General features: G+C 36.8%; 1 protein-coding gene across 1 annotated transcript in view; it reads right to left on the bottom strand.

The window, feature by feature from the left end:
- Positions 1-962: 962 nt before the first annotated feature.
- CLHC1 (clathrin heavy chain linker domain containing 1) overlaps positions 963-27,905 on the bottom strand; it is a 63,619-nt gene continuing 36,676 nt past the window's right edge. The window contains exons 12-14 of the mRNA XM_007476812.3: positions 17,152-17,354; positions 7,811-7,990; positions 963-1,268 (exon numbers count right to left, since the gene is read on the bottom strand). Coding sequence (XP_007476874.1) covers positions 1,075-1,268; positions 7,811-7,990; positions 17,152-17,354 — 577 coding nt within the window. The 3' untranslated portion in view covers positions 963-1,074. The remainder of the gene's footprint in view (positions 1,269-7,810; positions 7,991-17,151; positions 17,355-27,905) is intronic.

The raw sequence follows: 27,905 nt of genomic DNA, 5'->3' as shown, positions 1-27,905 counted from the left end.
TACAGAGAATTCCTTGCCTAGTGCTAGCCCACTCAAGTTTTTAAAATTATGTTGAAACCAATCTACTTCATTTAAAAGTTATTTATTGATCACAGCTCTGACTTCTGGGAGGAAGAAAAGAAAGTCTAATACCTACTAAAAGTAGTAAGGAGATGTCTCCTTAATTTAATGAAAAGATACTTTTAACAAAAAAACTAAAAACTTCTGACAATTTTATATAACAAAGAACTCAGCCCAAAAACTTATTCCCTGACAGTATTCTAATGTAAGATTATGGGTAAGAGGAAATTTCAGCAGTAAATTGAACTAGTAGGTCTCTCCTTTTTGAGACAATAAATCTGGACACTTAGAATAATATACTTGAAGAATTCCACAGTGAGAAAAACATACACGTTCATATATACGGATAAATTCCTGAAGATTCAAAGTACTTATTTTAAATTCCATTCCTAAGATATACTTTTGCCACCATACTAGGCTGGCTAGTAAAGAAGTATTTAAATGTTAATTTATGCTATATACAGTTTACACAATATCATAATATGAATTATGCAGAGCAAACTTATGCTTTGTTATTTATTATTATATATTATATATATTTATATAATTAAAAATTATGCAGAGCAGTTTGAACTAGCAGTTCTCTAGCATTTCTACTAGCTCTAACAGATGATGTTATTTACCAAGAATTATCTGAAGGAAATGATCAAAATTCTATCATGATAACCCAAAAATGGATGTGGCGCTATGTTAGACACTGAAAAAAAATAAATGTATGCACACAATCCTGGCCTGTCAGAATCCATAAATTCAGACAGATATCCCTGATGTGGCTTGCTGTGTGTGCAAGAGTGTGAAAAAGAACAGGATAAAAATATTGAGCGAACATAGGAACAGGCAGAGGCGTTACTATGCGAAACACTATTTAGATTCCAAGGTCACAATAAAGAGGGGCGAAAGTCTTTCTGAGGATGGACAATTTGGATTTATTCGGTTACTGATGCTTTGGTTGTTTTTCTCAACTCGGCCACATAAAATATTTTTAGAGCTCCCTCAGCTGTTTGAAAGATGGAACTACCAAAAAACGTGTTCCATTACGTTGACTTCTCCATCTACAGGAATTTCAGATACTCCGTCCTGAGATCTGAGGATGGAAATGATGTCATTGGACAATGAGCCAAAGCCCTGCTGGAAACTCAGGTTGGCCAGGTCTTGCCAGTCCGTTAAGGAGCAGAATAGATCAGTTGTCATAAATTCTTCTGTTGTCTCTGAGAGGGAAATAACAAACACCAACAATAGGTTATAGTAGCTGCCCTTTATTCTGTATTACCTTCATTTATTTTAAAAAACAGAAAGCAAGTCATTCTTCAGCTTATTCATTCTATCACATGCACACCAACTCCATGCCCTCACTGCCCGCCCCAAGCTGTGTAGCTTGCAAGGATCCTAGTTCACTTCATAAAGCCACTGTCAATGCCAAATGCTCTCTGGAACCCTTTAGTTCTCATTTCACCGTACCTGTGTTACTTCTAACCCTTGTTTTGAGAAATATTTCTTTAAACTAATAAGCTTTACTCTGAATAGAAAAGAGTGACTGGCAAGGCTTTCTGAAAGGTAACTTTTTGAGCTGAAACAAACAGAAAAGAATTTCACTTGCTAGAGAGATGCTAATGATATTCATTTATTTGTGAAAATTAAATAGTTTCTCTTAACAATATGCAATATCTAAGTACTTCTGGGACTCATTTCTTCTGGGCCACCAAATCTGTCATGTTTTGCTTCTCATGTCAATCCTAATAAAAATACTAGAATATTATGACCCTTTAAAAATCTAAATAAAATCGACTAAATTAAAAATCTACTCAACTCTTTTTTGCTATTCCTAAAAACCTCTGTGTAAAATAAACCATAAATATTGTTACCAAAAATTTCTAATCTTCATTCTTGTTCTATCTACTGGTTCCTTTCCTGCTGCCTACAAATACACCCAAGTCTCCCTCTTCCTTTAAAAAAAATCCCCCATAGATCCCATAACCTCCATGAGATAGCACTTAGCTAAATTCTCTGGGGAAAACCAAGTATATATATAGTGTTTCTATTTCTTCTCCTCTCACTGTCTTCTAAATCTTCTCTAGTCTGGCTTAGCACAGCATCACTCAACTGACAACGCTCTCTTCAAAGTTACTGATGCTATCTTCCTTGACAAAGTTAACGACTTTTTCTTAGAATTTATCTTTCTTGAGCTCTCTGCAGCATTTAACCATCCTTTCTGGATTCTCTTTCCCCTGCTCTCAAGAAACTGTCTCTCAAGAAAAATGTCTCAAAATCAAAATGTCTAAAAAACACCCCCTCTTCTAAACTTTCCCATTATTATTGAGGGCACCATCATCCTTCTAGTCATTCTGGTTAACAACCTCTGTGTCATCTTTGACTCCCCACTCTCACTTCATATATTCAATCAATTGCCACATCTTGTTTGGCCAGACTTAGCTAAAGTCGCTGCAAAGGAATCCAGTAAGTGCTTAATAAATGCCTGGATTGATTAGAATAATTTTCATAAACTCTATGTGCCTCATGGACATAAACTCTGCATGCCTTATGGACATCACAAATTACTATTAAATCATTTCAATTGCTAACATTTGAATAAGGTCTATACTGAATTAGCAGGAAAATAAGGTTAGAAGAAGTTCTACATTCTCAAGTAATGCTAAATATCTTATTGGGCAGAAATCCTATGTGTAACGTGTTTAAATTTGTATAGCAACCACAATGGGAATAATATATTGTTTATATGGCAGAACAGAAACAATGTTGAATTACTCCTATGGAAAGAATGAATATATATATATATATATATATATATATATATATATATATATATATATTCCCTGTTTTTCTGCCTTATTCTTGGAGTTTTGTAATATTTAAATTGGTTGATGTTTTAAACTGAAGTGAGTTAAAATGGTGGAAGATATAAATTGTGATAGATATAAGAGAGGGTGAATAAATTTGACCGCAGAAAATATATTTCACTACAGTGTCTCAGTTTTTAAATCAAATATAAGGTGGTCGCCAGGGAATATATTCCCAAATTATGAATATGCCCAAGTCAACTGGGTTTTATAGTGACTTTAATTAATAATACAATGAGGAGTTAAAGAGAGAAAGAGTAAGAGAAAAGGAATGTTGTAACTCTAGGGGTCCTACAGACACCATTCTAGGGGCAAGTTTTTCAACTCTTTGGGGTATTCCTGATACCCCCACTACAGTTTGTGAATCAACAGAATAACAATTTAAATCTGGTACCTTCTTCAATACAGACCTGGTAGCTCCAGTGTCTAATAGACAATCATAATAAGTGTTACCCACCTTTAAGGTAACATGGGGTTCATTAGTATGGGGAGGGCAGTGGATAGGGACAACGGGTAGTAGAACATCAGGGTCCGGAAAATCAAAGGTTGTATCCTCTGATTCCTGTGCCCCATCCCCCCCCCAAACGCCATCATTGTGTTTGGGATATTCCTTGGGCACCCCCCTGAAGGGCATCTCAACTATTTTTTGGATGAGCTCCATTTCTTATATTTTTTGTTGGTCATTATCATTATAATTTTCTTCATTTGGAGCATTGTCATTATTTTCCCAGTTCCTATTTCTATTATTCTGGTTTCTAAAGTTCTTATTTCTATATTCATTATAGTTATTTCCATAATTGTTATTATAATTTCTAGAGTTTCTAAAATTCTGGTTTCTATGACCATTATCATCATTTCTATAGTTATTATTTCTAAAGCTATTATTAAACTGTGTATTTCTTCCAATCATCTTAAGAAAGGTTCTACATTCCATCATTTTGTGGCCCTTCTTCTCACAGAAGTGGCAAGTTATTGATGTATTTGTGAATTCCTGCAAAGGGGCTATAGTCTCTCCCTTATTTTTCAATTGTCTCTTTAACATTTCAATTTCTTTAAATCTTCCACTGATGTAACGTCTTCCTCAGGTCTTTTTATTCGACCTTTATAAACATAGGTTGCTACTCTCCTCAATTCTTCAAGGTCCATAGAGTCCCAATTAGGACAGCTAATTCTAAAGTAGCCTTTTACCACTGAACAACAATTCTTAGCAAATTGCCTACGCATTTGTCTAATGTCTCTTTCTCTGGATAAATCATGGTCCATATATGTATTCCCTACGTCAATAAGTCTGTCCATAAACTGGGAGGGTGTTTCATCAATATGTTGTCGGGTTTTTTCAAATTTTGACCATTTTTCAGATCTATCAGAGAAAGCTCTCATGGCTGTCAATAATGCTTCTCTAGCCTGGTTTAGTTTTGTGTAATCTAGTTCAACATTTGGATTCCAATGTGGATCTTCAGTTGGCCAATAATGTCCTCTTCTACCTCGCTTTTCATTAGCCAGAGAGACAATATTATTTTTCTCTCTTTTTGTTAATAATGCTTCTAATATATTCTCAACATCCAACCAAGTGGAGTCAAAAGTTCTGAATATGTTCTCTAATTTTTTAATAATTAATATTGGTTCGTCCTCAAATGATGGAAGATCTTCCTTCAATTTTTTTAAATCCTCAGGGGTAAAAGGTGTATGATGTCTTACAGATACCAAGTTTCCATTCTTATTAAAAGTGGGTACTTCCCTTAAAGGAAATAAGCTATCTAAGTTATTTGGTACTCCTGTTTCTAGGCTTCTTGCTCCATTTTCAATTGGGTAAGTCTGAGAAAAATAGAAGAGTTGGGCACATTAAAAGGAAGGGTTTGTTGTTGTCCCATGGTGCCAGAAAATTCAGAGATAGGGTGTGAATTTAGGTTGGAATGTGAACTTAAAGTGGATTATGTAGGATGAGAAGGAGGAGCCAAGGAAGAAGTGTGAAAGGATACCAAGGTGTTTGGATTGGAGGAATCAGTAAGGTATGAAGTAGAGGGATTAAGATCAGAAGTATGGGTAGGGTGTGAACTTAGAGTTGATTGTGTTGGGTCGGAAGCATGAGCAGTGGGAGGAGTGGGTGGGTTTTCTGAGGCCAAGGGGGCAGGGGGAGGGGTGGGTTCGTTAGAAGCAGGGGGGGACAGAGATTCTGATAATGTTCTTAATTCTCTTTTAATGCTCCTCATAAAAGCTACAATCTCTCCCTGACTTTCCTCTATAAGCTCCTGTAGAGTATTTAGTTCTTCAATTTGTTGAATATTAGAGGGAGCAATTGGTTGGTTTGACTGAGAATTGAGTTCTTCAAGGAAATACAATATTAAAATTACAACAACCAAAAACTCAGGGGAAAGTAATGTGAGACTCGAGGTTGCGACGCTTGACATACGTTAAGTCGTAGGACTTCCTTGTATCTACACTCTCTGCGAAGTACTCATACAAGTACAAAGTTTGACTATCATGCTGGCTCCCTATATCCCTGAGAATGACAAAAAAGTCAGACGAGGGAATGACGCTTCCCTATCAAAATAGAATTCTAGATTTTTCTTTCTTATATTATGGCAACTTCCTGTAGTCTTGGCTGCAAAGGGCTAAGTGAAATATTACTGCATTCTGTTCTACAGACTTGTGGGATAGAAATTACTTTATATTGGACCTATACAAGGGCCTATTTTGAATTTTTTTCCTTATGTTTTTTATTGTTTTTTCTCTTCTTTTGATAATTGACTCATACACCCCCATAACTGAACATTGCATTCTGAGCTAAACTTGATGTTTTTTAACACCTACTTCAGGGGGGGGATTGTATTTTAATTTAAAATTCAAGAATTTTTGAATTTTTTTGCTTAAGATTGTACTTTTATAAAAATTCAAGATTTTGATTTTGTTCGAGAAAAGATCTTCAAGAAAGAAGCTTGAAACTTTTATATCCAGAGAATGAACTGTTGCAGAAAGATGCTGGAAAACCTACACTTCATCAAGAAGATCAAGAGTGAACTTTGGATATGATTGATTGAACTGAACTTTGATTGAACATTTATTGTAAATGTACACATTTATGCCAAAAGGGACTGCCCCTAATTTGGCTTTCTGTCAATGCACCTAGCAAAACATTGGTTTTTGCTTTCTTTTCTTTTCTATTTCCTCCCTCTCTATTCTAATTCCTCTTAGAAATTTGAATATCATGTATATCTATAGTTAGAAGTGCATTTAGGATTACAAATTGATTATATTAAATGATCAATGGGGAGACTAGTCTCCCAATGATCATTGGGGGGGATTGTAAATCTTGAAATTTCTCAGACTTGTGAATGTTAAAAATTTCCACATTGAGGAATCCTCCATTGGAACAAATTCCCTACTGGAAACATTCCCCATTTTGATGTGAGAACTTGCCAGGATCAGAAATGGGAGGACCTCTACTCCATCTGTACTTAAGACTGCTTTAGAGGAGAAAACTCCTTGCTATGGGAGGACCTCTACTCCACCCATACTTAAGACTGCTTTAGGGCAGAAAACTTCTTGCTAAACAATGAAAGTACTTGAACCCCATGTTACCTTAAAGGTGGGTAACACTTATTATGATTGTCTATTAGACACTGGAGCTACCAGGTCTGTATTGAAGAAGGTACCAGATTTAAATTGTTATTCCGTTGATTCACAAAGTGTAGCGGGGGTATCAGGAATACCCCAAAGATTTGAAAAACTTGCCCCTAGAATGGTGTCTGTAGGACCCCTAGAGGTACAACATTCCTTTCTTTTGATGCCTGACTCCCCTTTAAATTTTCTGGGGAGGGACCTTCTATGCAAACTCAGAGCCACAATAACTTGTTCACCAGATGGTTCTTTATCATTGGAAGTACCAGAGGAATCTTTAAATTTACTCCCTGTACTTCTCTCGGAAAACCAGGAGGCAAAAGAGCCTTCCACTTTTGAAATACCTAAAGATATACCGGAGTCTCTTTGGGTCACATCTTCTTCTGATGTAGGCTTACTTAAATCTGCTGTTCCTGTGCAGATAAAAACTAAATCTAGCCCACCTCCTTCCATCCCTCAGTATCCCCTCTCAAAGGAGGCAATTGAGGGTATTACACCAGTTATTAACTCATTAATAGAACAGGGAATAATAATCCCTTGCAAATCTGAATACAACACGCCCATCCTGCCAATTAAAAAACCAAAAAGAGGGCCCGATGGCAAGCACCTCTATAGATTCATACAGGATCTGAAGGCAGTGAATAATCACATTATAAAGAGACACTCCATAGCTTCTAACATAAATACTATTTTTCCTCCATTCCTAGCACAGCTACATACTTTACAGTAGTAGACTTGTGTTCAGCTTTCTTTTCCATACCTATACATGAGAACTCCAGGCATATTTTTGCTTTTACCTGGAAGGGCTCACATATACATGGAGTCGGCTGCCACAGGGTTATGTGGAAAGTCCAAGTTTATTTGAGCAAATTTAAAAACCAAGACACTGTAGTGAAACATATTTTCTGTGGTCAAATTTACTCACCCTCTCTTATATCTATCACAATTTATATCTTCCACCATTTTAACTCACTACAGTTTACAACATCAACCATTTTAATTATTACAGTTTCTCACTTTACCTCACTTATCTGGTGACTTCCCTAAGAAAATGTGTATAAGAATTAGTTAAAATTATTAAGATGCCAACCTCTTCATTTAAAGTTTTCTGAAAGTTAAGTCTTATCAGAGGTTGTAATTGGTTTGGGTCTATATTAACTCACATTTAAGAGTCTTGATTCTCTACATAGTCATCAATGAACTGTTATAACCAGTAACTTTATTTTCTTTGGATAACTCTCATTATTCTTCCATGAAGAACATTCTGCTAAACTTACTTTTCCCATTTTTAGCTAGTTCTTGAAGTAGATTTAAGCCTTCCTTTTTCATTCCATTGGCGAAGAAATGAAGTACAATAAGACAAATAGACAAAAGTGGTGATCTATCCTTCCACGGCTTAGTAAGACAATTAATAAATTCAACTTGTGGATACATTACTACAATGTTCATAAGGTCATCTGAAAGCAAAAATAAAAGATGGTACCCAAAGAGTTTAATGTAGTAAACAAAATAAAAATCTAGTTTTAAAGATTTAAATATTATAGCTAGAATACAACGAAAGCATTTTAATGGATAGATTTAGTCTTTTCTATATTCTATGCAGTGCTAATATTTTGTAATTTGCTGCTAAATTATAGAGCTGATGATTGAGAAGAACAGCAGGGCAAGGTCAAAAATGTTAAAAAGACAATGGTACTGTAACATACTAAGCTCTCCTTGTCATATACTCTTCCTGCCACTTCTACTCCCTTTCTTGTCCAGCCTCAAATTTAACCATCTACTATTTTCTTCCCAAACCAATCTAGACATGAAATAACCACCATTATTATCAAAAATAAAAACTCATACTACAAGTCATCTATAAAAATAGAGAAGATTTTAGTAAAAAATAATTATTATCATGTCTAGTAATGCAAAGTAGTTGAAAGACTGGATTCTTGTCTTCTTATTTGTGAAGTGTTAGCTATGATTATGTGTAGGCTTCACAGATATTTTCTCCATTTAAAAGATAAAGAAATTGAGACTAAATGCAATTTAGTGACTTTCTCATACTCGCACAGTTTGTCATAGGTTGTTGTAAAACCAGTCATCTTTCTCTCAGAAAGAAGTCTCATATGTAAACTATAGATAGAACTTTGTTGAATTTATGGGAATAAGAGTCATCCCCCAATGGTTAAGTGGGAAAGAGATATGAACAGCTTTTGGATGAAGAAATCAAGATACATGAAAGGCACATGGAAAAATGTTCTAAGTCACTACTGATTAGGGAAAAATGCAAACCAAAGCAATTATGAGATATCAGCTCATACCCATCAAATTGATTAAGATAACCAAAAGGCAAATAACAAATGTTGGAGGAGGTGGGGGGAAATGGGGACACAAATAATACACCATTGGTGGAACTGTGAACTCACCTAGCCATTTTGGAGAGCAATTTGGAATTATGCCCAGAGAACTATAAAACTGTGTATATCAATACTGTTATTGGATATCAGGGGGAAAGGAAAAGAACCTATGCATTCCAAAATATTTATAGCAGCTCTCGTTGTGCTGGAAAAAAAATTGGAAATCAAGAGGATGCCCATCAATTGAGGAATGGCTAAACAAATGATGGTATATGATTGTGATGGAATACTACTGTGTCTTAAGAAATGATGAGCAGATGATTAATCTTTTTTAAAACTTGGAAAAAAACACATGAGATAATGAAGAGTAGAACCAAGAGGACACCATATACAGCTACAGGTTTAATATTTGAAGAACAACTTTTGAATGTTTACTTCCAGAGAATGGCCTGAGAAGTGGAAACATGAAAGACATACTCTATGTATTTTGCCAGAAGATGCTTTCTATGATATGTGTGTGTGAGATGAATAAAAAATTAACAAATGAAAAATAATGAATAATTTTTAAACCAGTTATCTTTAGCCTCCAAGTCCTGTGTTCTTTCCATTAAAACAAGTATTCTTAAACTAGGATCTATGAATTTGTTTTTGTGATAACTATAATTCAATAAAATTTATTTCCTCTATGATCTGCCTCTTAATAGTCCAATATATCTGTGATTTCACTGATGTAGGTATTTCTTCTATATGTGCAGAATGCAACCCATTCTTGACTTCTAATCAAGTACAATTTGTGACCATGTCCATCTATAGATCTTCCATAGAAGATCCATCCAAAATGCTAGAGTTCTTCCAGTACTTTTAAAACTGTGGAGATTTTTTACTCCTTTCTCTTATATAAATGATCCACCTCTTACATTTGTCATATATTTGCTCCATATTTCCTATATTAGTTCTTGTATACAGGCCATTGTGGAAAATGCATTCTAGCCAACTTGGACTCCCTTTTTGCAGGAAGATTTCCCCCCTGAGATTACCTTTCAGTTGCTCTCTCTCTGTCTTATCTGTATCTAGTTATTTACACATTGTCTCCTTTGGAATGTAACCTCCTTAAAGACAGAGACTCATGTTTTCACCTCTATAACTCTAGTGCTTAGCGTAGTTCCTACCTTTCCCTAACTCTTACCTGTGGCTCCAAGAAGCTATGGCACACACGGTGGCCACACTCTGGTAAAACTGGCTCAGCAAACAAGCTAAACCAAGCTGAGGATAACCAACAAGTCTCAAACCCTTTGGTGAGTTTGGGGGATGTCTGCTCCAAGCACGTGAAGACATCCCCTGGCAGAAGGGGAGAATGAGAACAATTTGTTTCAAATGCCAAGAAGGTGGCTGAAGCAGGCACTGTAGTGTGCCTAGAGCCTGGTCAAATATTGAAGATGCCAACTGGTCATCCACGGCATCCTGGGCCATTGACAGTGGTTCTGACTTTTGTCTTGCCACTGGACTTGAATGACTCTGGAAGAGAGAATGAGGCTGACAACTTTGTGGAACTCTGGGTCATTCCAATCCAATTCGAGTGCAAGTCGGGACATTACTCCATGTTGTCATTGGTCCTCTTCAAAAGGAAGGATGCAAGTCTACATCCTGTTTTTGTGGGATAAGGCTATAGGAAAAGGAACAGGAAATGATAGGAGTGGAGCAAAATATTAAAAAAACTGTAAAGCTTAGATGGGTTTGGACTACTGAAAAAAGTCAGGTGGTGGATCTGGGAAAGAGATTAAGGAAATGAATTAGAAATTAAGGAAAATATGAAGAACAATCTCAAAGTCCAGATATTGATCTAGATTCTACTTCTGAGTTGTAAAAGAAAAAGGGTCAAGGACAATTAAGGAGGATATAAAAGGATGAAAGGGGATTAAGGGGAACAGAGGAGGATTGGAAAAAATGAACCTGAAGAGGTAGACTTAAGGAGAAAGTAATAGGCCAAACGGGTAAAATAAGTAACAAAACATGAGTGGAATAATTAGAGAGTTAAGCAAATTAGTAAGAGTGGTGGGTGAGGAAAATTAGTGAAACTGGTGAAAAGGACTAGAAGTTGGTGCAAAGCTAAAGGGGAAGTGGGTATGGCAATGGCTGTGGTAAGAAATTTGAGTGAGGTTGTAAAACAGATTTAACTAAGAATTTGGGATTGAGCTATTAACATCCACAAGTAGTTTCAAGAAACAAACCTGAAAACCTCACTATTATGTAGTTGGGGAAACTGTGCAGTGACTTGTACAATTGTATGCCATGTTTGTATTTCTGTCACAGTCAAATTCCAAGTATAAATTGATCTCCTTCCGGGATGAAAAGGTGAAGAGACTTGAAGAACACTGCTCCACGCTCCAAGTTGTTGGGGAGAATGAAGTGTTTCCAAAAGAAACACAAGTAAGGCTTTAATTGGAAAGAAAGGAATCTGAAGCCGAGAAGGGACACTTTGTCCCTTTGCCAGATGATGAAGAACAGAAAATATTACTTGGAGGACAAAAGGAAGGAAAAGGACAGCTGTATAATCAGAGCTTAAAAATTCAGGAAGAGTTGAGATTCTTTTTGAAGAAGAGAGAGTTGGATACAGTGAAGGGGGAAAATGTGCTTGTCAATAAATGCCATGCCATCTTTTATTTGTCCTTCAAAGTCTCAGCAGTGATTAAGTGAGAGATTGTCCACTGAAAGGCAAAGGAAGAAAGAAGCAATAGTAGTAATAGTATTGGCAGAAGCAACAACTAGTGATTCCTTTATCAGGGGTACTATCAACCTGATGATGATGATGATAATGATAATAATAATAATAATAATGCAAGTCTGTTGCCTTCCTTGGAACATGTACTTAAGACATAACAGAGAGGCTTCCCAAGGCTTAATAGACCATTTCTGTACAAATGACACCTCTAGAAGGTTTCTAAAAAAGTATTTTCAATGATTATAAGGTTGTAGACAAGAAATTGAAGATCATAGGGACACAGGTTACAATTTCTTCATTATTGGCCAATGAAACAAGGACTACAAAGGGAAAAAAATCAAATCAATAAATAAATTTTTTTTAATTGTGCCAGAGAATGGGATTTTGATTTCTGGATCATAGTTCACAGTATAGAATTACTAAATTCCTGGCCAGGGGTGGAATACAAAGACTAGTAAGAATGTATTTAATTGCTAGGTATTTAGCTCATCTAATCAAAAGGGCTTTAAACTAAAAAAGGGGTGGAATGAGAGGAAGAAAAAAAGACCATATATATATATATTTTTTTTTTCCTAAGTTAGATGCTATAGAGAGTAATCAGAAATTTCCAGCACACAAAAGCCTATAACAAAACCGATGCCTTCAAATGTCCATGAATCTTTTCTCAGTCTTCATTCTCCTTGACTTTTCTGCAGCCTTTGACACTGCCGGTCACTCTCTCCTTGTTATTCTCTAGGTTTTCAAAACACAACTTATTCTTGACTCTCCTACCTAACTGACACTCCTTCTCTGTCTCCTTTGCTAGAGGAGACTACTTCACTTCGTGATCCCCCTAGGTGGGGAAGGTAGTTTCTTTTACACATAATACCTCCCATTTTTTGATATAAAGATCAAGAAGAACATTTTTTTAATTAAGCTTTTCATCTCTATGTTAATGAATCACAAATCTACAGATCCTTCCCCAATCTCTCTACTGACCACCAATCTCATATGCCTTTCAGACATTTCAAACTGAATGTCCAGTATATATCTTAAATTTAATATGCTCAAAATCAAACTCATCATCTTTACCGCTAAATCTTCTTCTCAGCCCACAACCACTCCGACTCCCTTTTACTGCAGAAGATAACACCATCCTCCCTGTCTTTTAGGCTAACAACTTAGGAGTCATCCTGAACTTCTGACTTTTTCTCAAATATTCAAATTTTCTCTCACATATTCAAACTGTTACCAAGGCCTAACCATTCCACCTTTGCAATATCTTTTCTCACCCTTTGAAATATCTTCCAGATATGCCCTCTTCTCTCCACTGACACTGCTATCACTCTAGTACAGGTCTCCATCACCTCACGCCTGGATTATCACAATAAGTTGCTGATGGGTCTGTTTGCCTAAAGTCTCTCCCCACTCCCATCCACCCTCCATCCAACCACTAAAATGATTTTCCTAAACCATTGGTCTAACCAATGGAATCTAACCCCAACCGACACAATAAACTCCAGTAGCTCCCTATTGTCTGTGATTAATATATATTAATTATATATCTGCTTATATATATATAATTTATATATTTATATATTATAATATATTTATATATAATTTATATATTATAATTAATACATATTAATATAATAATATTAATAACAGTGATTAATACAAAATGCTCTGTTTGGCATCCAAAAACCTTCATTGCCTAGCCCTCTCTTACATAACTTTCCAGCTTTCTTATACCTTTAGAGGCACCTAATAAATGTTTATTCATTTATGTATAATATACGAAATTTAAGCAAACAAAGAGTAAACAGATCTTTAAACAAGGGGAGAAAATTTGACCTCATAGGTATCATTGACTTGGAATGAAACCCATTACTGAATTAGGGCACTGTATACCTTATTCAAAAGAAACAGTAGACATAAGAAGGAGTAGGGTAGCTTCACGTATTAAAAAGTTACACTCCTATATGTAAATAAGAAAAGCAAAGAAATAGTTAATTAATTAATTGATAAAAGAAGATATTATCCTTTGAGGAAATCCAGGAACTAGAAGGGAGAGCATGATGGAGAGTATTTCAGTGAAGATCAAAGGAGGGAGAAAAGTAAAAGATTTTATCATTAGATTATTACTCAAAAAAACAATTGAACAGAAAAAGGAAAGAAATGAGAAATTTGGAAAATACAAGCCTGGTGTAGAGTTATGATATCGAAGTTATGAGGGGCTTCAATTATGTAGGCATCTCCTAACACCATCTTTCTAACAAATGCAAACTCTCAACTTGATTAGGGATAATTTTATGCTTTAAAAGGTAGAGGAATCCACAAGGGGAAAATTCTATTCTGGATCAATTATTACTAAGAAGAAGGAACTTGTGAAAATGATAGGAACATGTGAAGGAAATGATCACTCCATCCTAGAAGTTATCTTAGAGAAGAAAAGGCACTCTGACATGCATCTAGATTATGGCAAAGCAGATTTCAGAGGAAAGATACCTGGGATCTCCTGACTAAAATTCTATAGGAGGAGTCAGTACAAGAGGCACAAGAGATCCTAAAAATTAAATTTTACAGTTATAAAGAGAAATAATTAGAAAGTTATAGAAAGTGAGATGTCTAAAGCGATCAATATAGATGCACCGGAAACTCACTAACCAACTTAGATTTTTAAAAGGAATATACAGAAAAAATAAATAAGATTAGGGGACAGTCCTATAAAAATAGTACAAGGAATAGAAAAGTTTAAAATGAGTTGAAGGTAACAGGGGAAGCTAGGGACAACACAAAGAGAATTTTTAGATATAGTGAGAGAAAAAAGGGTTCAAAGAAGGGATAGGACCTCTGCCTTGGATGAATGGGACAATGTTCATTGACACCAGAGAGAAGAGAGAGGTCCTAATTCTTGTTTTTACTTTCTCAGCAAAGAAGCATGATGATCACATAAGAAATGACAGAACAAAAATGACTGGCTGGGAGTTGGATGAGCTGTCCTTGGTGAATGCAAGTCATATGGCCAGATAAACTAAGTTCTTGGTCCTGAAAGGACTGGTAAATGTCAGTGATATTTGAAAATATTAGGGGAAACACACAAGATTAAATTAAATTAATTTAAAATTTAATTTAGTCACACATGATTAAAGAAGGTCAAACATTCTGGTTTGTTTTGGTTTGTTTGGTTTTTTTTAATGAGGGAAGAGAATAGAGTGTGAATTTGTAAATACTTAACCTAAGTTTCTAAGAAGTTTATAGAGGTCAGGTCATTAAAGAAAAGGTTGGGGAACATTTAGAAAGGAAAGCAGTGACTAGAAAGAGCCAGTGTAGCTTCCTCAAGACTAGGTCATAGGGGGAAGCTGGGTAACTCAGTGGATTGAGAGCTAGGCCTAGAGATGGGAGGTCCTGGGTTCAAATCTGGCCTCAGACACTTCCCAGCTGTGTGACCCTGGGCAAGTCACTTGACCCCCATGGCCTAGCCCTTACCTCTCTTCTGCCTTGGAGCCAATACACAGTATTGTCTCCAAGAGGGAAGGTAAGGGTTTAAAAAAAATAAAATAAAAATAAAGACTAGGTCATAAAAAAATTTTTTTAAATTAAAAAAAAATAAAGACTAGGTCATACCAGACTAACCTTATTTTCTTTTTTTGTCAGGATTACTAAACCAGTAAGTAAAGCTCAGTAGGGATAAATATAAAGTCTTACACTTGATAACAACAATAACAACAAAAATTAACTTCTCAAGTTATCAAGAAAAAGTTGTCAAGAAAAGGATAGTATGATGGGCCAGAAATTTTTCTTTAAAAGATATGTTCTTAAAAAGAGTTGAGGCAACTACATGGCTCGGTGGGTAGAGTGCCAAATCTGGAGTCTACAGGACCTAGGATCCAATCTGGCTTCAGACTCTTCCTAGTTATATAACCTGTGGCAAGTCACTTCGCCCCAAATGTCTAGGCCTCAATGCTCTTCTCCGCTGGAACCAGTACTTGTATCAATTCTAAGACAGAAGGTAAGCATTTTTATTGTTTTACTTTCCTGTTTTTTTTTAAGATACAGGAGTTTTAATTTATCTTCAAGCACAAGATGAGTCTGCAGGGTGATGTGGCAGCCAGAAAAACTCGTGGCGCCCTGGGCTGCTTTTGGAGGGCGAGAGCTCCCAGGAAGAGAGAAGTGGCCCTTCTGTGGCTCCTCGGCTGTCACCTGAAATGCGCTGGTCAGCTCTGGACAGCCTGATTGACAAAGGCCAGAGGTAAACAGGAGCCTGGCCCGAGGGGGTGGCTCCGACTATGAAGGGTCTATGATAGGCTGTTCAGACCAGACTCAAGCATTCTGGGGGAGGGGAGACGCAGGATAATGTCTTCAGCTATCTGAAGGATTGTCGTGTGGGGAAGGGATTAAACTTGTTACCGGCCCAAAGACTAAGCCAGAAGCCATGGGTAGGTGATCGCATGTCAGGTAGGATGGGCTAACGGGCCGCTCAGTCCCTTTACAGCACTCAAATTCAGTGTCTCCAGTTCTGTGACTTTGTGAAGTCCTTTAGACGGGGCGTCTTGGTTCCTCATGAGCCTAGATGGCCTTTCAGGTTCCTTCCAGGTCTAAATCCATCATCTTAAGACGCCATGATTCAAGCACAGCCAGACAGAAAAGGTAGGAAACGCAGCAGGTTTCGATCTGTTTGGCAGACCATCAGCTTTCTGATAAAGAACTAGCCTAGACGAAGGTCATTCGGATTCAGACAAGAGATGACAGCATCCATCATCAGGCAGGTATTAAAAGTTTCTTCAACAAGGACTTTAAAGGAAACATAGTACAAGGGAAAGTGCATTTGGCTTTGAGGTCTTAAGATCTGTATTCAAATCCTGCTTCTACCATTAATTCCATGCATGACCACTCCAAGCCTGTTTCCTTATCAGCAAATGGAGAAGGCTGTACTAGACGGAAAGTAAGTCCCTTTCAGCTCTAGATCTAGGATCCTATGAGAGCTTGTGCTCTGGTGGTGTAGCATTCTGGAACCCATGATCACCGCCACATCAGAATGAGAAGTCAGAGAACTGACTAATGGCATAAAGTATATTCACTAAGATTTATTTTAAAAATTATACTCTTGGGGCAGCTAGGGGGCTCAAGGGATAGAGAGCCAGGCCTGGAGACAGGAGGTCCCAGATTCAAACTTGGCCTCAAGATGCAGCCTAGCTGTGTGACCTTGGCCAAGTCACATAACCCCAATTGCCTAGTCCTTAACATTCTTCTGCAGTGGAACTGATACTTAATACTGATTCTAAGTCAGAAGGTAAAAGTTTAAAAATAATTTAAAGTAAATAAATAATACCCTTAAGAGACTAAAGATGCCTATTATCAGAAGGATGATAAACTGATTCACCGATCACAAAAATAAATTTATTTTAATTTAATCCCAATTTAATGTTTGAACTACTGAACTATTGTGTATTTTTAAAAGGAATTCTATAAATTGAATCCAAAATATCATTTGTCTTATAATTAGAACAAAAAAAAAAGATTATGAATGAAAGCTGATGTGAAATGAAAACACTGAAAGGTCTTTGCTCTTTACCATAAGAAAAGTCTTTACATTGTTGTATATATTCCATAGCTCCGTAAATCTGGCCCTGTTTACATAGGCAAAGAACAGCTTTCTTATGCAGACCACATTCATGGTAGATAATCTGTGCTAAAGCCAGGCACTTGGACTTGTGGTAGGGTTCCTGTTCCGCATACTGACAAATGATATCCCCAGCACTTTCAGAAAATGTTAATCTAGAGAAAGCACATCAATAAAATTCACGTTAGAGGACTGTTGCAGATACTTTCAAAACTCTGAAACATTTTACAATCCAGTAAAATAAACCTGATCCTCTACAGTTTTTAAGCTTTCCATGACAAGGAGGAACCCATAAGCCAATTTATATCTACTCTTAAATATTCTTGGGATTAAGTCAATATCTATGTCTGGTTTGTGGTGGTGTTTTTGTTTTTGTTTTTGTCTTTGTTTTTTTTAGTGGGGGAGAGGTTCACTTTCGTAAAAACACTGGAAAGTTAAAACCTGACAAAAAATAATTTAAAATCTTACTTTTTCTGAAAAGATTGATATGATTTAAACTATAAGGCAAAAAAGGAACTCGTGTATATATAATGGAAATCTTTCAGATTTCTCATTAGATTTTGTTGCCCTACATACAGTTGGCACTTAATTATGAAGTTGACTGATTTTTTTAGCTTTTTCAACCAATCAGTCCAGTTCTTATTACATTTAATAGTACTTTCCCTGTTTATTATAAGAACTGAGCAGACATTAGCAAAAGCAATAAGGCAACATAAGAATAAAGATACTGAACTTTATAAAATGGGACTTGGGAATTCTGATTTGGTTCAGTAATCCTGAGTAGATACTTCTGACGCTTCTATCATTATGTCTAAATTCACAAATAAAAATTAATTGCCATCAAGATGCTGGAAAGTATACAATGCCAAGAACAATGAGATAAGAAGAAAGGCGAGTAAGTACTGTCATTTAAAAAATATTCTAGAGATGGAGAAGCAACCAAAAAATGGTCATTCCTCTGTCCACCTTAGAGTAAGGTTCAGAAGACAATTATAATGGGTTTTAGTGTAATCCCGAATGATTTTAAAGAAATTGTTTTATGAAGGTTAAGAGAATAACTGTAGTAATTTTACCCTTATAATTATTTTAGAACATAAATACTTTAGGGGTAACTAGATGGCTCAGTGGATAGAGAGCCAGGTCTAGAGATAGAGTGTCTTGGGTTCACATCTGGCCGAAGACATTTCCTAGCTGTGTGACAAATCACTTGACTCCCATTGCCTAGCCGTTACAGGCCCTCTGCCTTGGAACCAATATACAATATTGATTCTAAGAGGGGAGGGGAGGGGAGGGGAGAGGAGGGGAGGGGAGGGGAGAGGGAGGGGAGGGGAGGGAGGGGAGGGGTGGAACAAGATAGACTATTGGATTTGGGGACAGGAAGACTGAATTCAAATTTAGCCTCAGAAACCTGCTATTTTGGGGCCACACTGGGCAAGATATTTAACAGTTATATGTCTCCTTTTTCTCATCTGTAAAATGGGGATAATAATACTACCTACTTCCCAGAGTTGTTGTGAGGATCAAATGAAATAATATTTATAAAATATTTTACAAACCTTAACATGCATATAAATGCAAACTATTATTATAAAATGCAATATATCAAATTATTGTTATATACGCCAAGAGAACTCTCCCCTGTGTACTCTGTCCTGAGCAAGTTGGCAATTCTTCTTGTCCTGGGTCCCCCCTGCCCCTACTGAAGAAGTCTTTGCTTTAATATTCACTTAAGATTGTAGCCTCAAAGGTGCAGCAGGAGTATTTTGCTTCTACTTAAGAATTATAATATAAACTCTAAAATCAGTAAGTCAACTGGGAAGGCAAAAACAAACAAACAAACAAAAAAGACAGTCCTTGCTCTCAGAGAGCTAACAGTATATCTAATAAAAGGCAAGCAACTGTGTACAAATAAAATCTCTACAAAATGGGGGTGATGAGATTAAGGAAAACTAGAAAATGTTTCTTTGTAGAAGGTAGATATTTAGCTGAGATTTGAAGAAAGCCAGGAAAGGCAAAGGTGAGGAGAAAGAGAGTTCAAGACATGAGGAGTGACCAGTGAAAATGTTAAGTCAGGAGATGGAATGATAAGTTTGCTGAACGTTAAGATCGGTGTCACTAGATTGCAGAGAATGTGGAAGGGAGTTAGACTGAAAAGCAATAGTTTGATATCTGAGGAATGAGAAGTTCACAAACTTGTGCCGGTCCCCATCTTTGGCCATTAAAAAAAGGCAGAAATAAAAAGCAGGTTCTAGAAGAGAAGTATTCCTTAGGAAAAAAGATGCTAGAGGATACAGGATTCCTAAGAATCTCAGTTGCCTTTCCTCTGAGATTCTCCCACAGAGAGAAAAGGCCTCCTTAGTATAGGAGGAGAAAAATAGAGAGGTAAACTACAGCTGAATGAGATGTCCATTTCAGGGACAGACATGGATAAGAAGAGAGATTAAAGGCAAATAGCAAAAGGCAATATTTTACATACACTTGGAGAGGGTCCTAGAAGTCTACATGGCCTCTATAGGAAACCACATTAGCTAGGGCCCCATGCCAGACAAAGGTACAGACAGAGACAGAGCCTTGATCAGAGAGGATGGGAGAGGAAATAAAGATATCCAGCCTCACTCAAACCTGGAGAGAGGTATATAAGCCACACTTGCAATAAGGCCCCAAAGGATATGTAGGATTGGCACAGCAAAACTCAGTGCTTTAGGGAGCAGTGACACAGTCCTCCTCTTTCTTGGCCATGATTGAGCCAGGATCCTCTAGACAGGAGGGTCGCTTAATGCTCTCTGGAAAGAGCACAAGGGTTATCCTAGGTACAAACTCATTTTGTTTTGTCAGATTACAAAAAAAACTAGATTGTGTTTGATACTTTATTAGTTTCAGTGCTTACAGGGAGGCTGATAGTCTTTTTTATTTTTCTTTCTTTCTTTCTTTTAAACCCTTACCTTCTGTCTTGGAATCAATACTGGGTATTGGTACCAAGGCAGAAGAGCATTAAGGGTAGGAAATGGGGGTTAAATGACTTGTCCAGGGTCACACAGCTAGGAAGGGTCTAAGGCCAGATTTGAACCCAGGACCTCCCATCTCTGGACCTGGCTCTCAATCCACTGAGCTATCCAGCTGCCCCTTGACAGCCTTTTTTTTAGAGATAACTAAGTATAAAGGTTAGTCTTACATTCTTAGATGAAATCCAGTTTATTATAGAAATGGCCCTAAAATTAATCTGATCCCTTGCATGAGAGGCTAGGCCCCAATTATCAAATGGGTTACACATATAATACATAAGTGATTTATTATGAATTTAACTTTAAATATTCACAAAACTAATTGAACATTATTTACCATTTTTTTATATTTAGCTATGTGTTTTAACATGATATGTCCATATGTTTAACCCTTCTCTGGCCCTTTAAAATCTATTTTTGTACATTCATCCCTACATATTTATGCATACTTCAGACTTTTCTATAATCATAATCAATATACCATATATTGTCCTTGTGATTCTAGTTACTTGGCTTCATATAATTTTATATATGTCGTTTCACATATCTTTACTTCTTAATAACAATATTTTGCATTTATAGATCACTTTAAAGTTTGCAAAATGCTTTAAAAATATTATTTCATTTTATCTTCACAAAACCTTGACAGGGAGAGGTAGAGTCAAGATGGTGGCTTAGAAGCAGCAGAAGTTCAGACCTCTGAAAACCCTTCCATACCGATCACAAACTTACTGCTCCTAGGAAACTGAAAATCAAACCTAACAACAAGACAGAGCTGGGGACCCCTCCTACTGGACTCAATCCAAAAGGTACACCCCCCAAAAGCCAGAATCCGAGAACACTTGGGTTTAAGGGGAGGCAGAAGGAAGGTCCCAGGACCCTTCCCCCCACACAGAACCAGAGCGCTGAGCCCCCAGCAGCAGCAGAAACCTCTGGGCGGGCAGAGGTGCTGGTCTAGAGGGTGTACCTTGTGGGCAGGGATGTGCCAGGCTCAGAGCATCCAACACAGGTGGAAGGGAAGCAGCCTGAGAGAGATCGAAGAGCTGGCAGCCTGGGCGGATAGGCCCTTCCATTTGGCTCTAGCCTGACCAGAGGTTTTTGCCTCGGGGGAAGGGAAGCAGCCTGAGAGAGATCGAAGAGCTGGCAGCCTGGGCTATTTGGCTCTAGCCTGACCAGAGGTTTTTGCCTCGGGGCACATCTAGCCCAACCCAGCTGAACTTAATCCCATCAAGAGTCCTCAGAGCTCAGGGAGGCCAGGACTCCTCTCCCTTGGGCGGGCACTGGACTAGAGGGTGTACTGTGCGGGCAGGGCTGTGCCAGGCTCAAAGCATCGAATACAGGTGGTGGGGAAGCAGCTGGAGAGAACTGGAGAGAGCCTGGGCAGCTGAGACCTTCCATTTGGCTCCAGCCTTCCAGGAGGTTTTGACTTCAGAGCACATACAGTCCAACCCAGCTGAACTTAATCCCATCAAAAGCCTCTAGAGGACAGGGAAGCTTAACCCCAACACTCCTCCCCCAGAAATTGCACTAAGAGATCTGACAAAGCTCCAAGAGGGGAGACTGACAGAAAGCCCCAAAAACAAAAAAAAATGAGAGGAGCGAGAGCACAGACAAATACGGGGAGCAAAGAAGGGGCAAATATGAGCAAACAGCAGAAAAAGAAGAAAGAAATTACAATAAACACCTTCTACACAGCCAACGGAACAGAGGGGGAGGGAGCAGAAAACAATAAATCAGAAAGCCCAGGGAATTGGATACAGGCTTTGGAAGAACTCAAAATGCAATTCAAAACACAATTAAGAAAGGCTGAAGACAACTGAGAAAAGAACTTGAAAACCAAGATAAGTCATTTGGAAACAGAAAATAGTGTCTTGAAAGCCAAAATCAACCAGCTGGAAAATGAGGCAAAGGAGATGAAAGATGAGGCAAAGAAGATGAAAGATGACCTCCAAAGAAAATCAGACCAGAAGGAAAAGGCCAACCAAAAAGCCAGGGATGAAATCTACTCTTTAAGAACCAGAATACAACAACTGGAATTAAGTGGCCTCACAAGGCAGCAGGACACTATAAAACAAAACCAAAAGAATGAAAAAATTGAGGAAAATATGAAGCATCTCATTCACAAAACAGAGGATTTAGAAAATCATTCGAGGAGAAACAATTTAAGAATCATTGCTCTACCAGAAGACCATGACAAAAGAAAAATCCTGGACATAATACTACAGGAAATTATTCAAGAAAACTGTCCCAATATCCTAGAACAAGAGGGAAAAGTGGAGATTGAAAGAATCCACAGATCACCTCCTGTACTTAATCCCCAACTGACAACACCCAGGAATGTTATAGCCAAATTCAAGAACTATCAGACCAAAGAAAAGATATTACAAGCTGCCAAGAACAAGTCATTCAGATACCATGGAACCACAGTAAGGATAACGCAGGATCTGGCTGCATCCACACTAAAAAAAAGAAAGGCATGGAATATGGTATTCCGGAAAGCAAGGGAACTAGGTCTACAACCAAGAATCAACTACCCAACAAAACTGACTATATTATTGCAGGGTAAAGTATGATCATTCAACAAAATAGAAGAATTCCAAGAATTTGTAAAGAAAAGACCAGACCTGAACAGAAAATTTGATGTCCAAGCACAGAACTCAAGAGAATCATCAAAAGGTAATTTAAAAAGAGAGGGAAAAGAAAAATAAAACAAAACAACACAAAAAAATTTTTAAGAGATTCAATAAGTTAAAATGATATGTATCCCTATAAGAAAAGTCATTAGTAACTCTAAAAAACTGCTGTTATCACCTGGGTAGATAGAAGAATTACACTTAGAGGGAACAGAGACAAACTATATAGGATGAAAGGACAAGACATAAATAGGCATATAGATATATGCATACATAAATACATATACGTGTGTGTATATATATATATATATATAACTAGAACTAAAAAAAGAGGTTAATACTAAAAGAAATGGGAAAAGAAAAAAATGGGGGTAAATTTATATGTCACAAAGGAGCTCATGGTGGGAGGGGGGGAGAATATCAATACACTGGAAGGGTAAAGAGGTCGGAGATAGGAAATATTCAACTCTAATGTGCCTTGTAACTTACCCAAATATGGAAGAACAATCCAATTTATTGGGGCAGAGAATAGATTTGAGCCCTATAGGAGAGTAGAAGGGTAACAAATGGGCTGGTGGGGAGGGAGGCAGTACAAGGGAGAGAAGGGGGGGTAATTTTAGGAAAACTACAGGGAAAATAAGGGGGGGATAAGAAGGAAGGGGGTTAGAAAGGGAAGTAAAATAAGGGTAGGAACTAGGGGGACTGATTAAAAACAAACATTGGTATAGAAGGAAATAGTGAAACAAGAAAAGGCAGGACCAGCAGTAGAAATCAAAATGCTGGGAAATACACAGCTAGTAATCATAACTCTGAATGTGAATGGAATGAACTTACCCATAAAACGCAAGTGAATAGCAGAGGGGATTAGAATCCAAAACCCTACCATATGCTGTCTTCAAGAAACACCATGAGGAAGGTAGATACGCATAGGGTGAAAGTAAGAGGATGGAGCCAAATCTATTGGGCATCAACTGATAAAAAGAAGGCAGGAGTCGCAATCATGATATCTGACAAAGCCGAAGTAAATATAAATCTAGTTAAATGAGATAGGGAAGGTAATTACATCCTGATAAAAGGCAGTATAGACAATGAGGAAATATCTGTACTCAATATGTATGCACCAAATGGCATAGCATCCAAATTTCTAAAGGAGAAACTAGAGGAGCTCAAGGATGAAATAGATAGAAAAACTATACTAGTGGGAGACCTGAACCTTCCTCTCTCCGAACTAGATAAATCAAACCAAAAAATAAATAAGAAAGAGGTAAGAGAAGTGAATGAACTCTTAGAAAAATTAGAGTTAGTAGACATGTGGAGAAAAATAACTAGGGACAAAAAGGAATATACCTTCTTTTCAGCAGCACATGGTACATTCACAAAAATTGACCATGTATTAGAGCAAAAAAACATTGCAAACAAGTGCAAAAGAGCAGAAATAATAAATGCAACCTTCTCAGAGACCACAATGCAATGAAAATAACAAGTAATAAGGGTACATGGAGAGGTAAATCAAAAATTAATTGGAAATTAAACAATATGATTCTCCAAAACTGGTTAGTTAAAGGATAAATCATAGAAACAATTAATAACTTCATTGAAGAAAATGACAATGGTGAGACATCCTTTCAAAACCTATGGGATGCAGTCAAAGCAGTACTCAGGGGGAAATTTATATCCTTGAGTTCATATATTAACAAATTAAGAAGGGCAGAGGTCAATGAATTGGGCATGCAAATTAAAAAACTAGAAAGCGAACAAATTTTAAAAATCCTCAGATGAAGACTAAATTAGAGATCCTAAAAATCAAAGGAGAAATTAATGAAATTGAAAGTCAAAGAACTATTGATTTAATAAATAAGACTAGAAGCTGGTACTTTGAAAAAACAAATAAAATAGACAAAGTACTAGTCAGTCTAATTAAAAAAAGGAAAGTAAAAAACCAAATTGACAGTATCCAAGATGAAAAGGGAGACCTCACCTATAATGAAGGGGAAATTAAGGCAATCATTAAAAACTGCTATGCCCAATTATATGGCAACAAATATGGCAATCTAGGTAATATGGATGAATACTTTCAAAAATATAAATTGCCTAGACTAAAAGAGGAAGAAATAAATTACCTAAACAACCCCATATCAGAAAAAGAAATTGAACAAGCCATCAAAGAACTCCCTAAGAAAAAATCCCCAGGTCCAGATGGATTCACAAATGAATTCTATCAAACATTCAAAGAACAACTAATCCCAATATTATACAAACTATTTGACAGAATAAGCCAAGAAGGAGTGCTACCAAATTCTTTTTACAACACAAACATGGTACTGATCCCAAAGCCAGGCTGGTCAAAAACAGAGAAAGAAAACTATAGACCAATCTCCCTAATGAATATAGATGCAAAAATCTTAAATAGGATACTAGCAAAAAGACTCCAGCAAGTCATCTCATGGGTTATCCACTATGACCAGGTAGGATTCATACCAGGAATGCAAGGATGGTTCAATATTAGGAAAACCATCCACATAATTGACCATATTAACAAGCAAACCAACAAAAATCACATGATTATCTCAATAGATGCAGGAAAAGCCTTTGATAAAATACAACACCCATTCCTATTGAAAACACTAGAAAGTATAGGAATAGAAGGGCCTTTCCTAAAAATAATAAACAGTATATATCTAAAACAATCAGCAAACCATCATCTGCAATAGGGAAAATCTAGAAGCCTTCCCAATAAGATCAGGAGTAAAACAAGGATGCCCATTATCACCTCTATTATTTAACATTGTACTAGAAACACTAGCAGTAGCAATTAGAGAAGAAAAAGAAATTGAAGGTATTAAAATTGGCGATGAGGAGACTAAGCTATCACTGTTTGTGGATGATATGATGATTTACTTAAAGAATCCCAGGGAATCAACCAAAAAGCTAGTCAAAATAATCAACAACTTTAGCAAAGTTGCAGGATACAAAATAAACCCGCATATGTCATCAGCATTTCTATATATCTCCAACCCATATCAGCAGCAAGAATTAAAGAGAAATTTCATTTAAAATCACCCTACACAATATAAAATACTTAGGAATCTATCTGCCGAGACAAACACAGGAACTATATGGACACAACTACAAAACACTCTCCACACAATTAAAACTAGATCTAAACAATTGGAAAAACACTGATTGCTCATGGGTGGGATGAGCTAACATAATAAAAATGACAATCCTACCCAAATTAATTTACTTATTTAATGCCATATCCATTGAACTACCAAAAAACTTCTTTACTAAAATAGAAAAAAATATAACAAAGTTCATTTGGAAGAACAAAAGATCAAGGATATCCAGGGAAATCATGAAAAAAAAATGCAAAGGAAGGAGAACTTGCAGTCCCAGATCTCAAACTATACTATAAAGCAGTGGTTATCAAAACAATTTGGTAATGGCTAAGAGACAGAAAGGAGGGTCAGTGGAACAGACTTGGGGTAAATGACCTCAGCAGGACAGTCTATGATAAACCCAAAGATCCCAGTTTTGGGGACCAAAACTCACTTTTTGATAAAAAAAAAAACTGCTGGGAAAATTGGAAGACAGTATGGGAGAGATTAGGTTTAGATCAACAACTCACACTCTACACTAAGATAAACTCAGAATGGGTGAATGACCTGAATATAACAAAGGAAACTATAAGAAAATTAGGAGAACACAGAATAGTATACTTGTCAGATCTTTGGGAAAGGAAAGACTTTTAAACCAAGCAAGAGCTAAAAAAAAAATCACAAAATATAAAATCAATAATTTTGATTACATCAAATTAAAAAGTTTTTGTACAAAAAAAACTAATGCATCCAAAATTAGAAGGGAATCAACAAATTGAGAAAAAATCTTCATTACAAAAACATCTGACAAAGGTCTAATTACTCAAATTTTTAAAGAGGCTATACCAGTTGTACAAAAAATCAATCCATTCTCCAATTGAAAAATGGGCAAGGGACATGAATAGGCAATTTTCAGATAAAGAAATAAAAACTATTAATAAGCACATGAAAAAGTGTTCTAAATCTCATATAATCAGAGAAATGCAAATCAAAACAACTCTGAGGTGTCACCTCACACCTAGCAGATTGGCTAACATGACAGCAGCAGAAAGTAATGAATGCTGGAGGGGATGTGGCAAAGTAGGGACATTAATTCATTGCTGGTGGAGTTGTGAATTGATCCAATCATTCTGGAGGGAAATTTGGAACTATGCCCAAAAGACTGTCTGCCCTTTGATCCAGCCATAGCACTGCTGGGTTTGTACCCCAAAGAGATAATAAGGAAAAATACATGTACAAGAATATTCATACCTGCACCCTTTGTGGTGGCAAAAAATTGGAAAATGAGGGGATGCCCTTCAGTTGGAGAATGGCTGAACAAATTGTGGTATATGCTGGTGATGGAATACTATTGTGCTCAAAGGAATAATGAAGTGGAGGAATTCCATGAGACTGGAACAACCTCCAGGAAGTGATGCAGAGTGAGTGGAGAAGAACCAAGAGAACATTGTACACAGAGACTGATACACTGTGGTATAATTGAACATAATGGACTTCTCCATTAGTAGCAATGCAGTGATCCTGAACAACTAGGAGGAATCTATGAGAAAAACCACTATCCTCACCCAGAGGAAACACTGTGAGAGTAAAAACATCGAAGAAAAACAACTGCTTTAATACATGGGTCGAAGGGATATTGTTGGGGATGGAGACTCTAAATGAACATCCTAGTGTAAACAACAACATGGAAATAGGTTCTGATCAAGGACACAAGTAATACTCAATGAAAGTGCATGTTGGCTGCGGGAAGAGTAGGAGGAGGGGAGGGAGGGAAATAATGTGATTGTTGTAACCAAGGAATAATGTTCTAAATTAACTAAATTAACTTATTCAAATTAAAAAAAAAACAATTACCTTGACAGAGAGATACTACCATTCTTCCCATTTTGTAGATGAGAAAATTGAGGCAATCTAAGATTAAATGATTTGCCCAGCATTATACAGCAAATATATAAGGCAAGATTTGAATTCTG

The sequence above is a fragment of the Monodelphis domestica genome, chromosome 1 (genome assembly GCF_027887165.1).
Source record: "Monodelphis domestica isolate mMonDom1 chromosome 1, mMonDom1.pri, whole genome shotgun sequence".
Classification (NCBI taxonomy): domain Eukaryota; kingdom Metazoa; phylum Chordata; class Mammalia; order Didelphimorphia; family Didelphidae; genus Monodelphis; species Monodelphis domestica.
The sequence above is the reverse complement of the archived record's forward strand: the minus strand, read 5'-3'. Positions and strand labels throughout refer to the sequence as shown.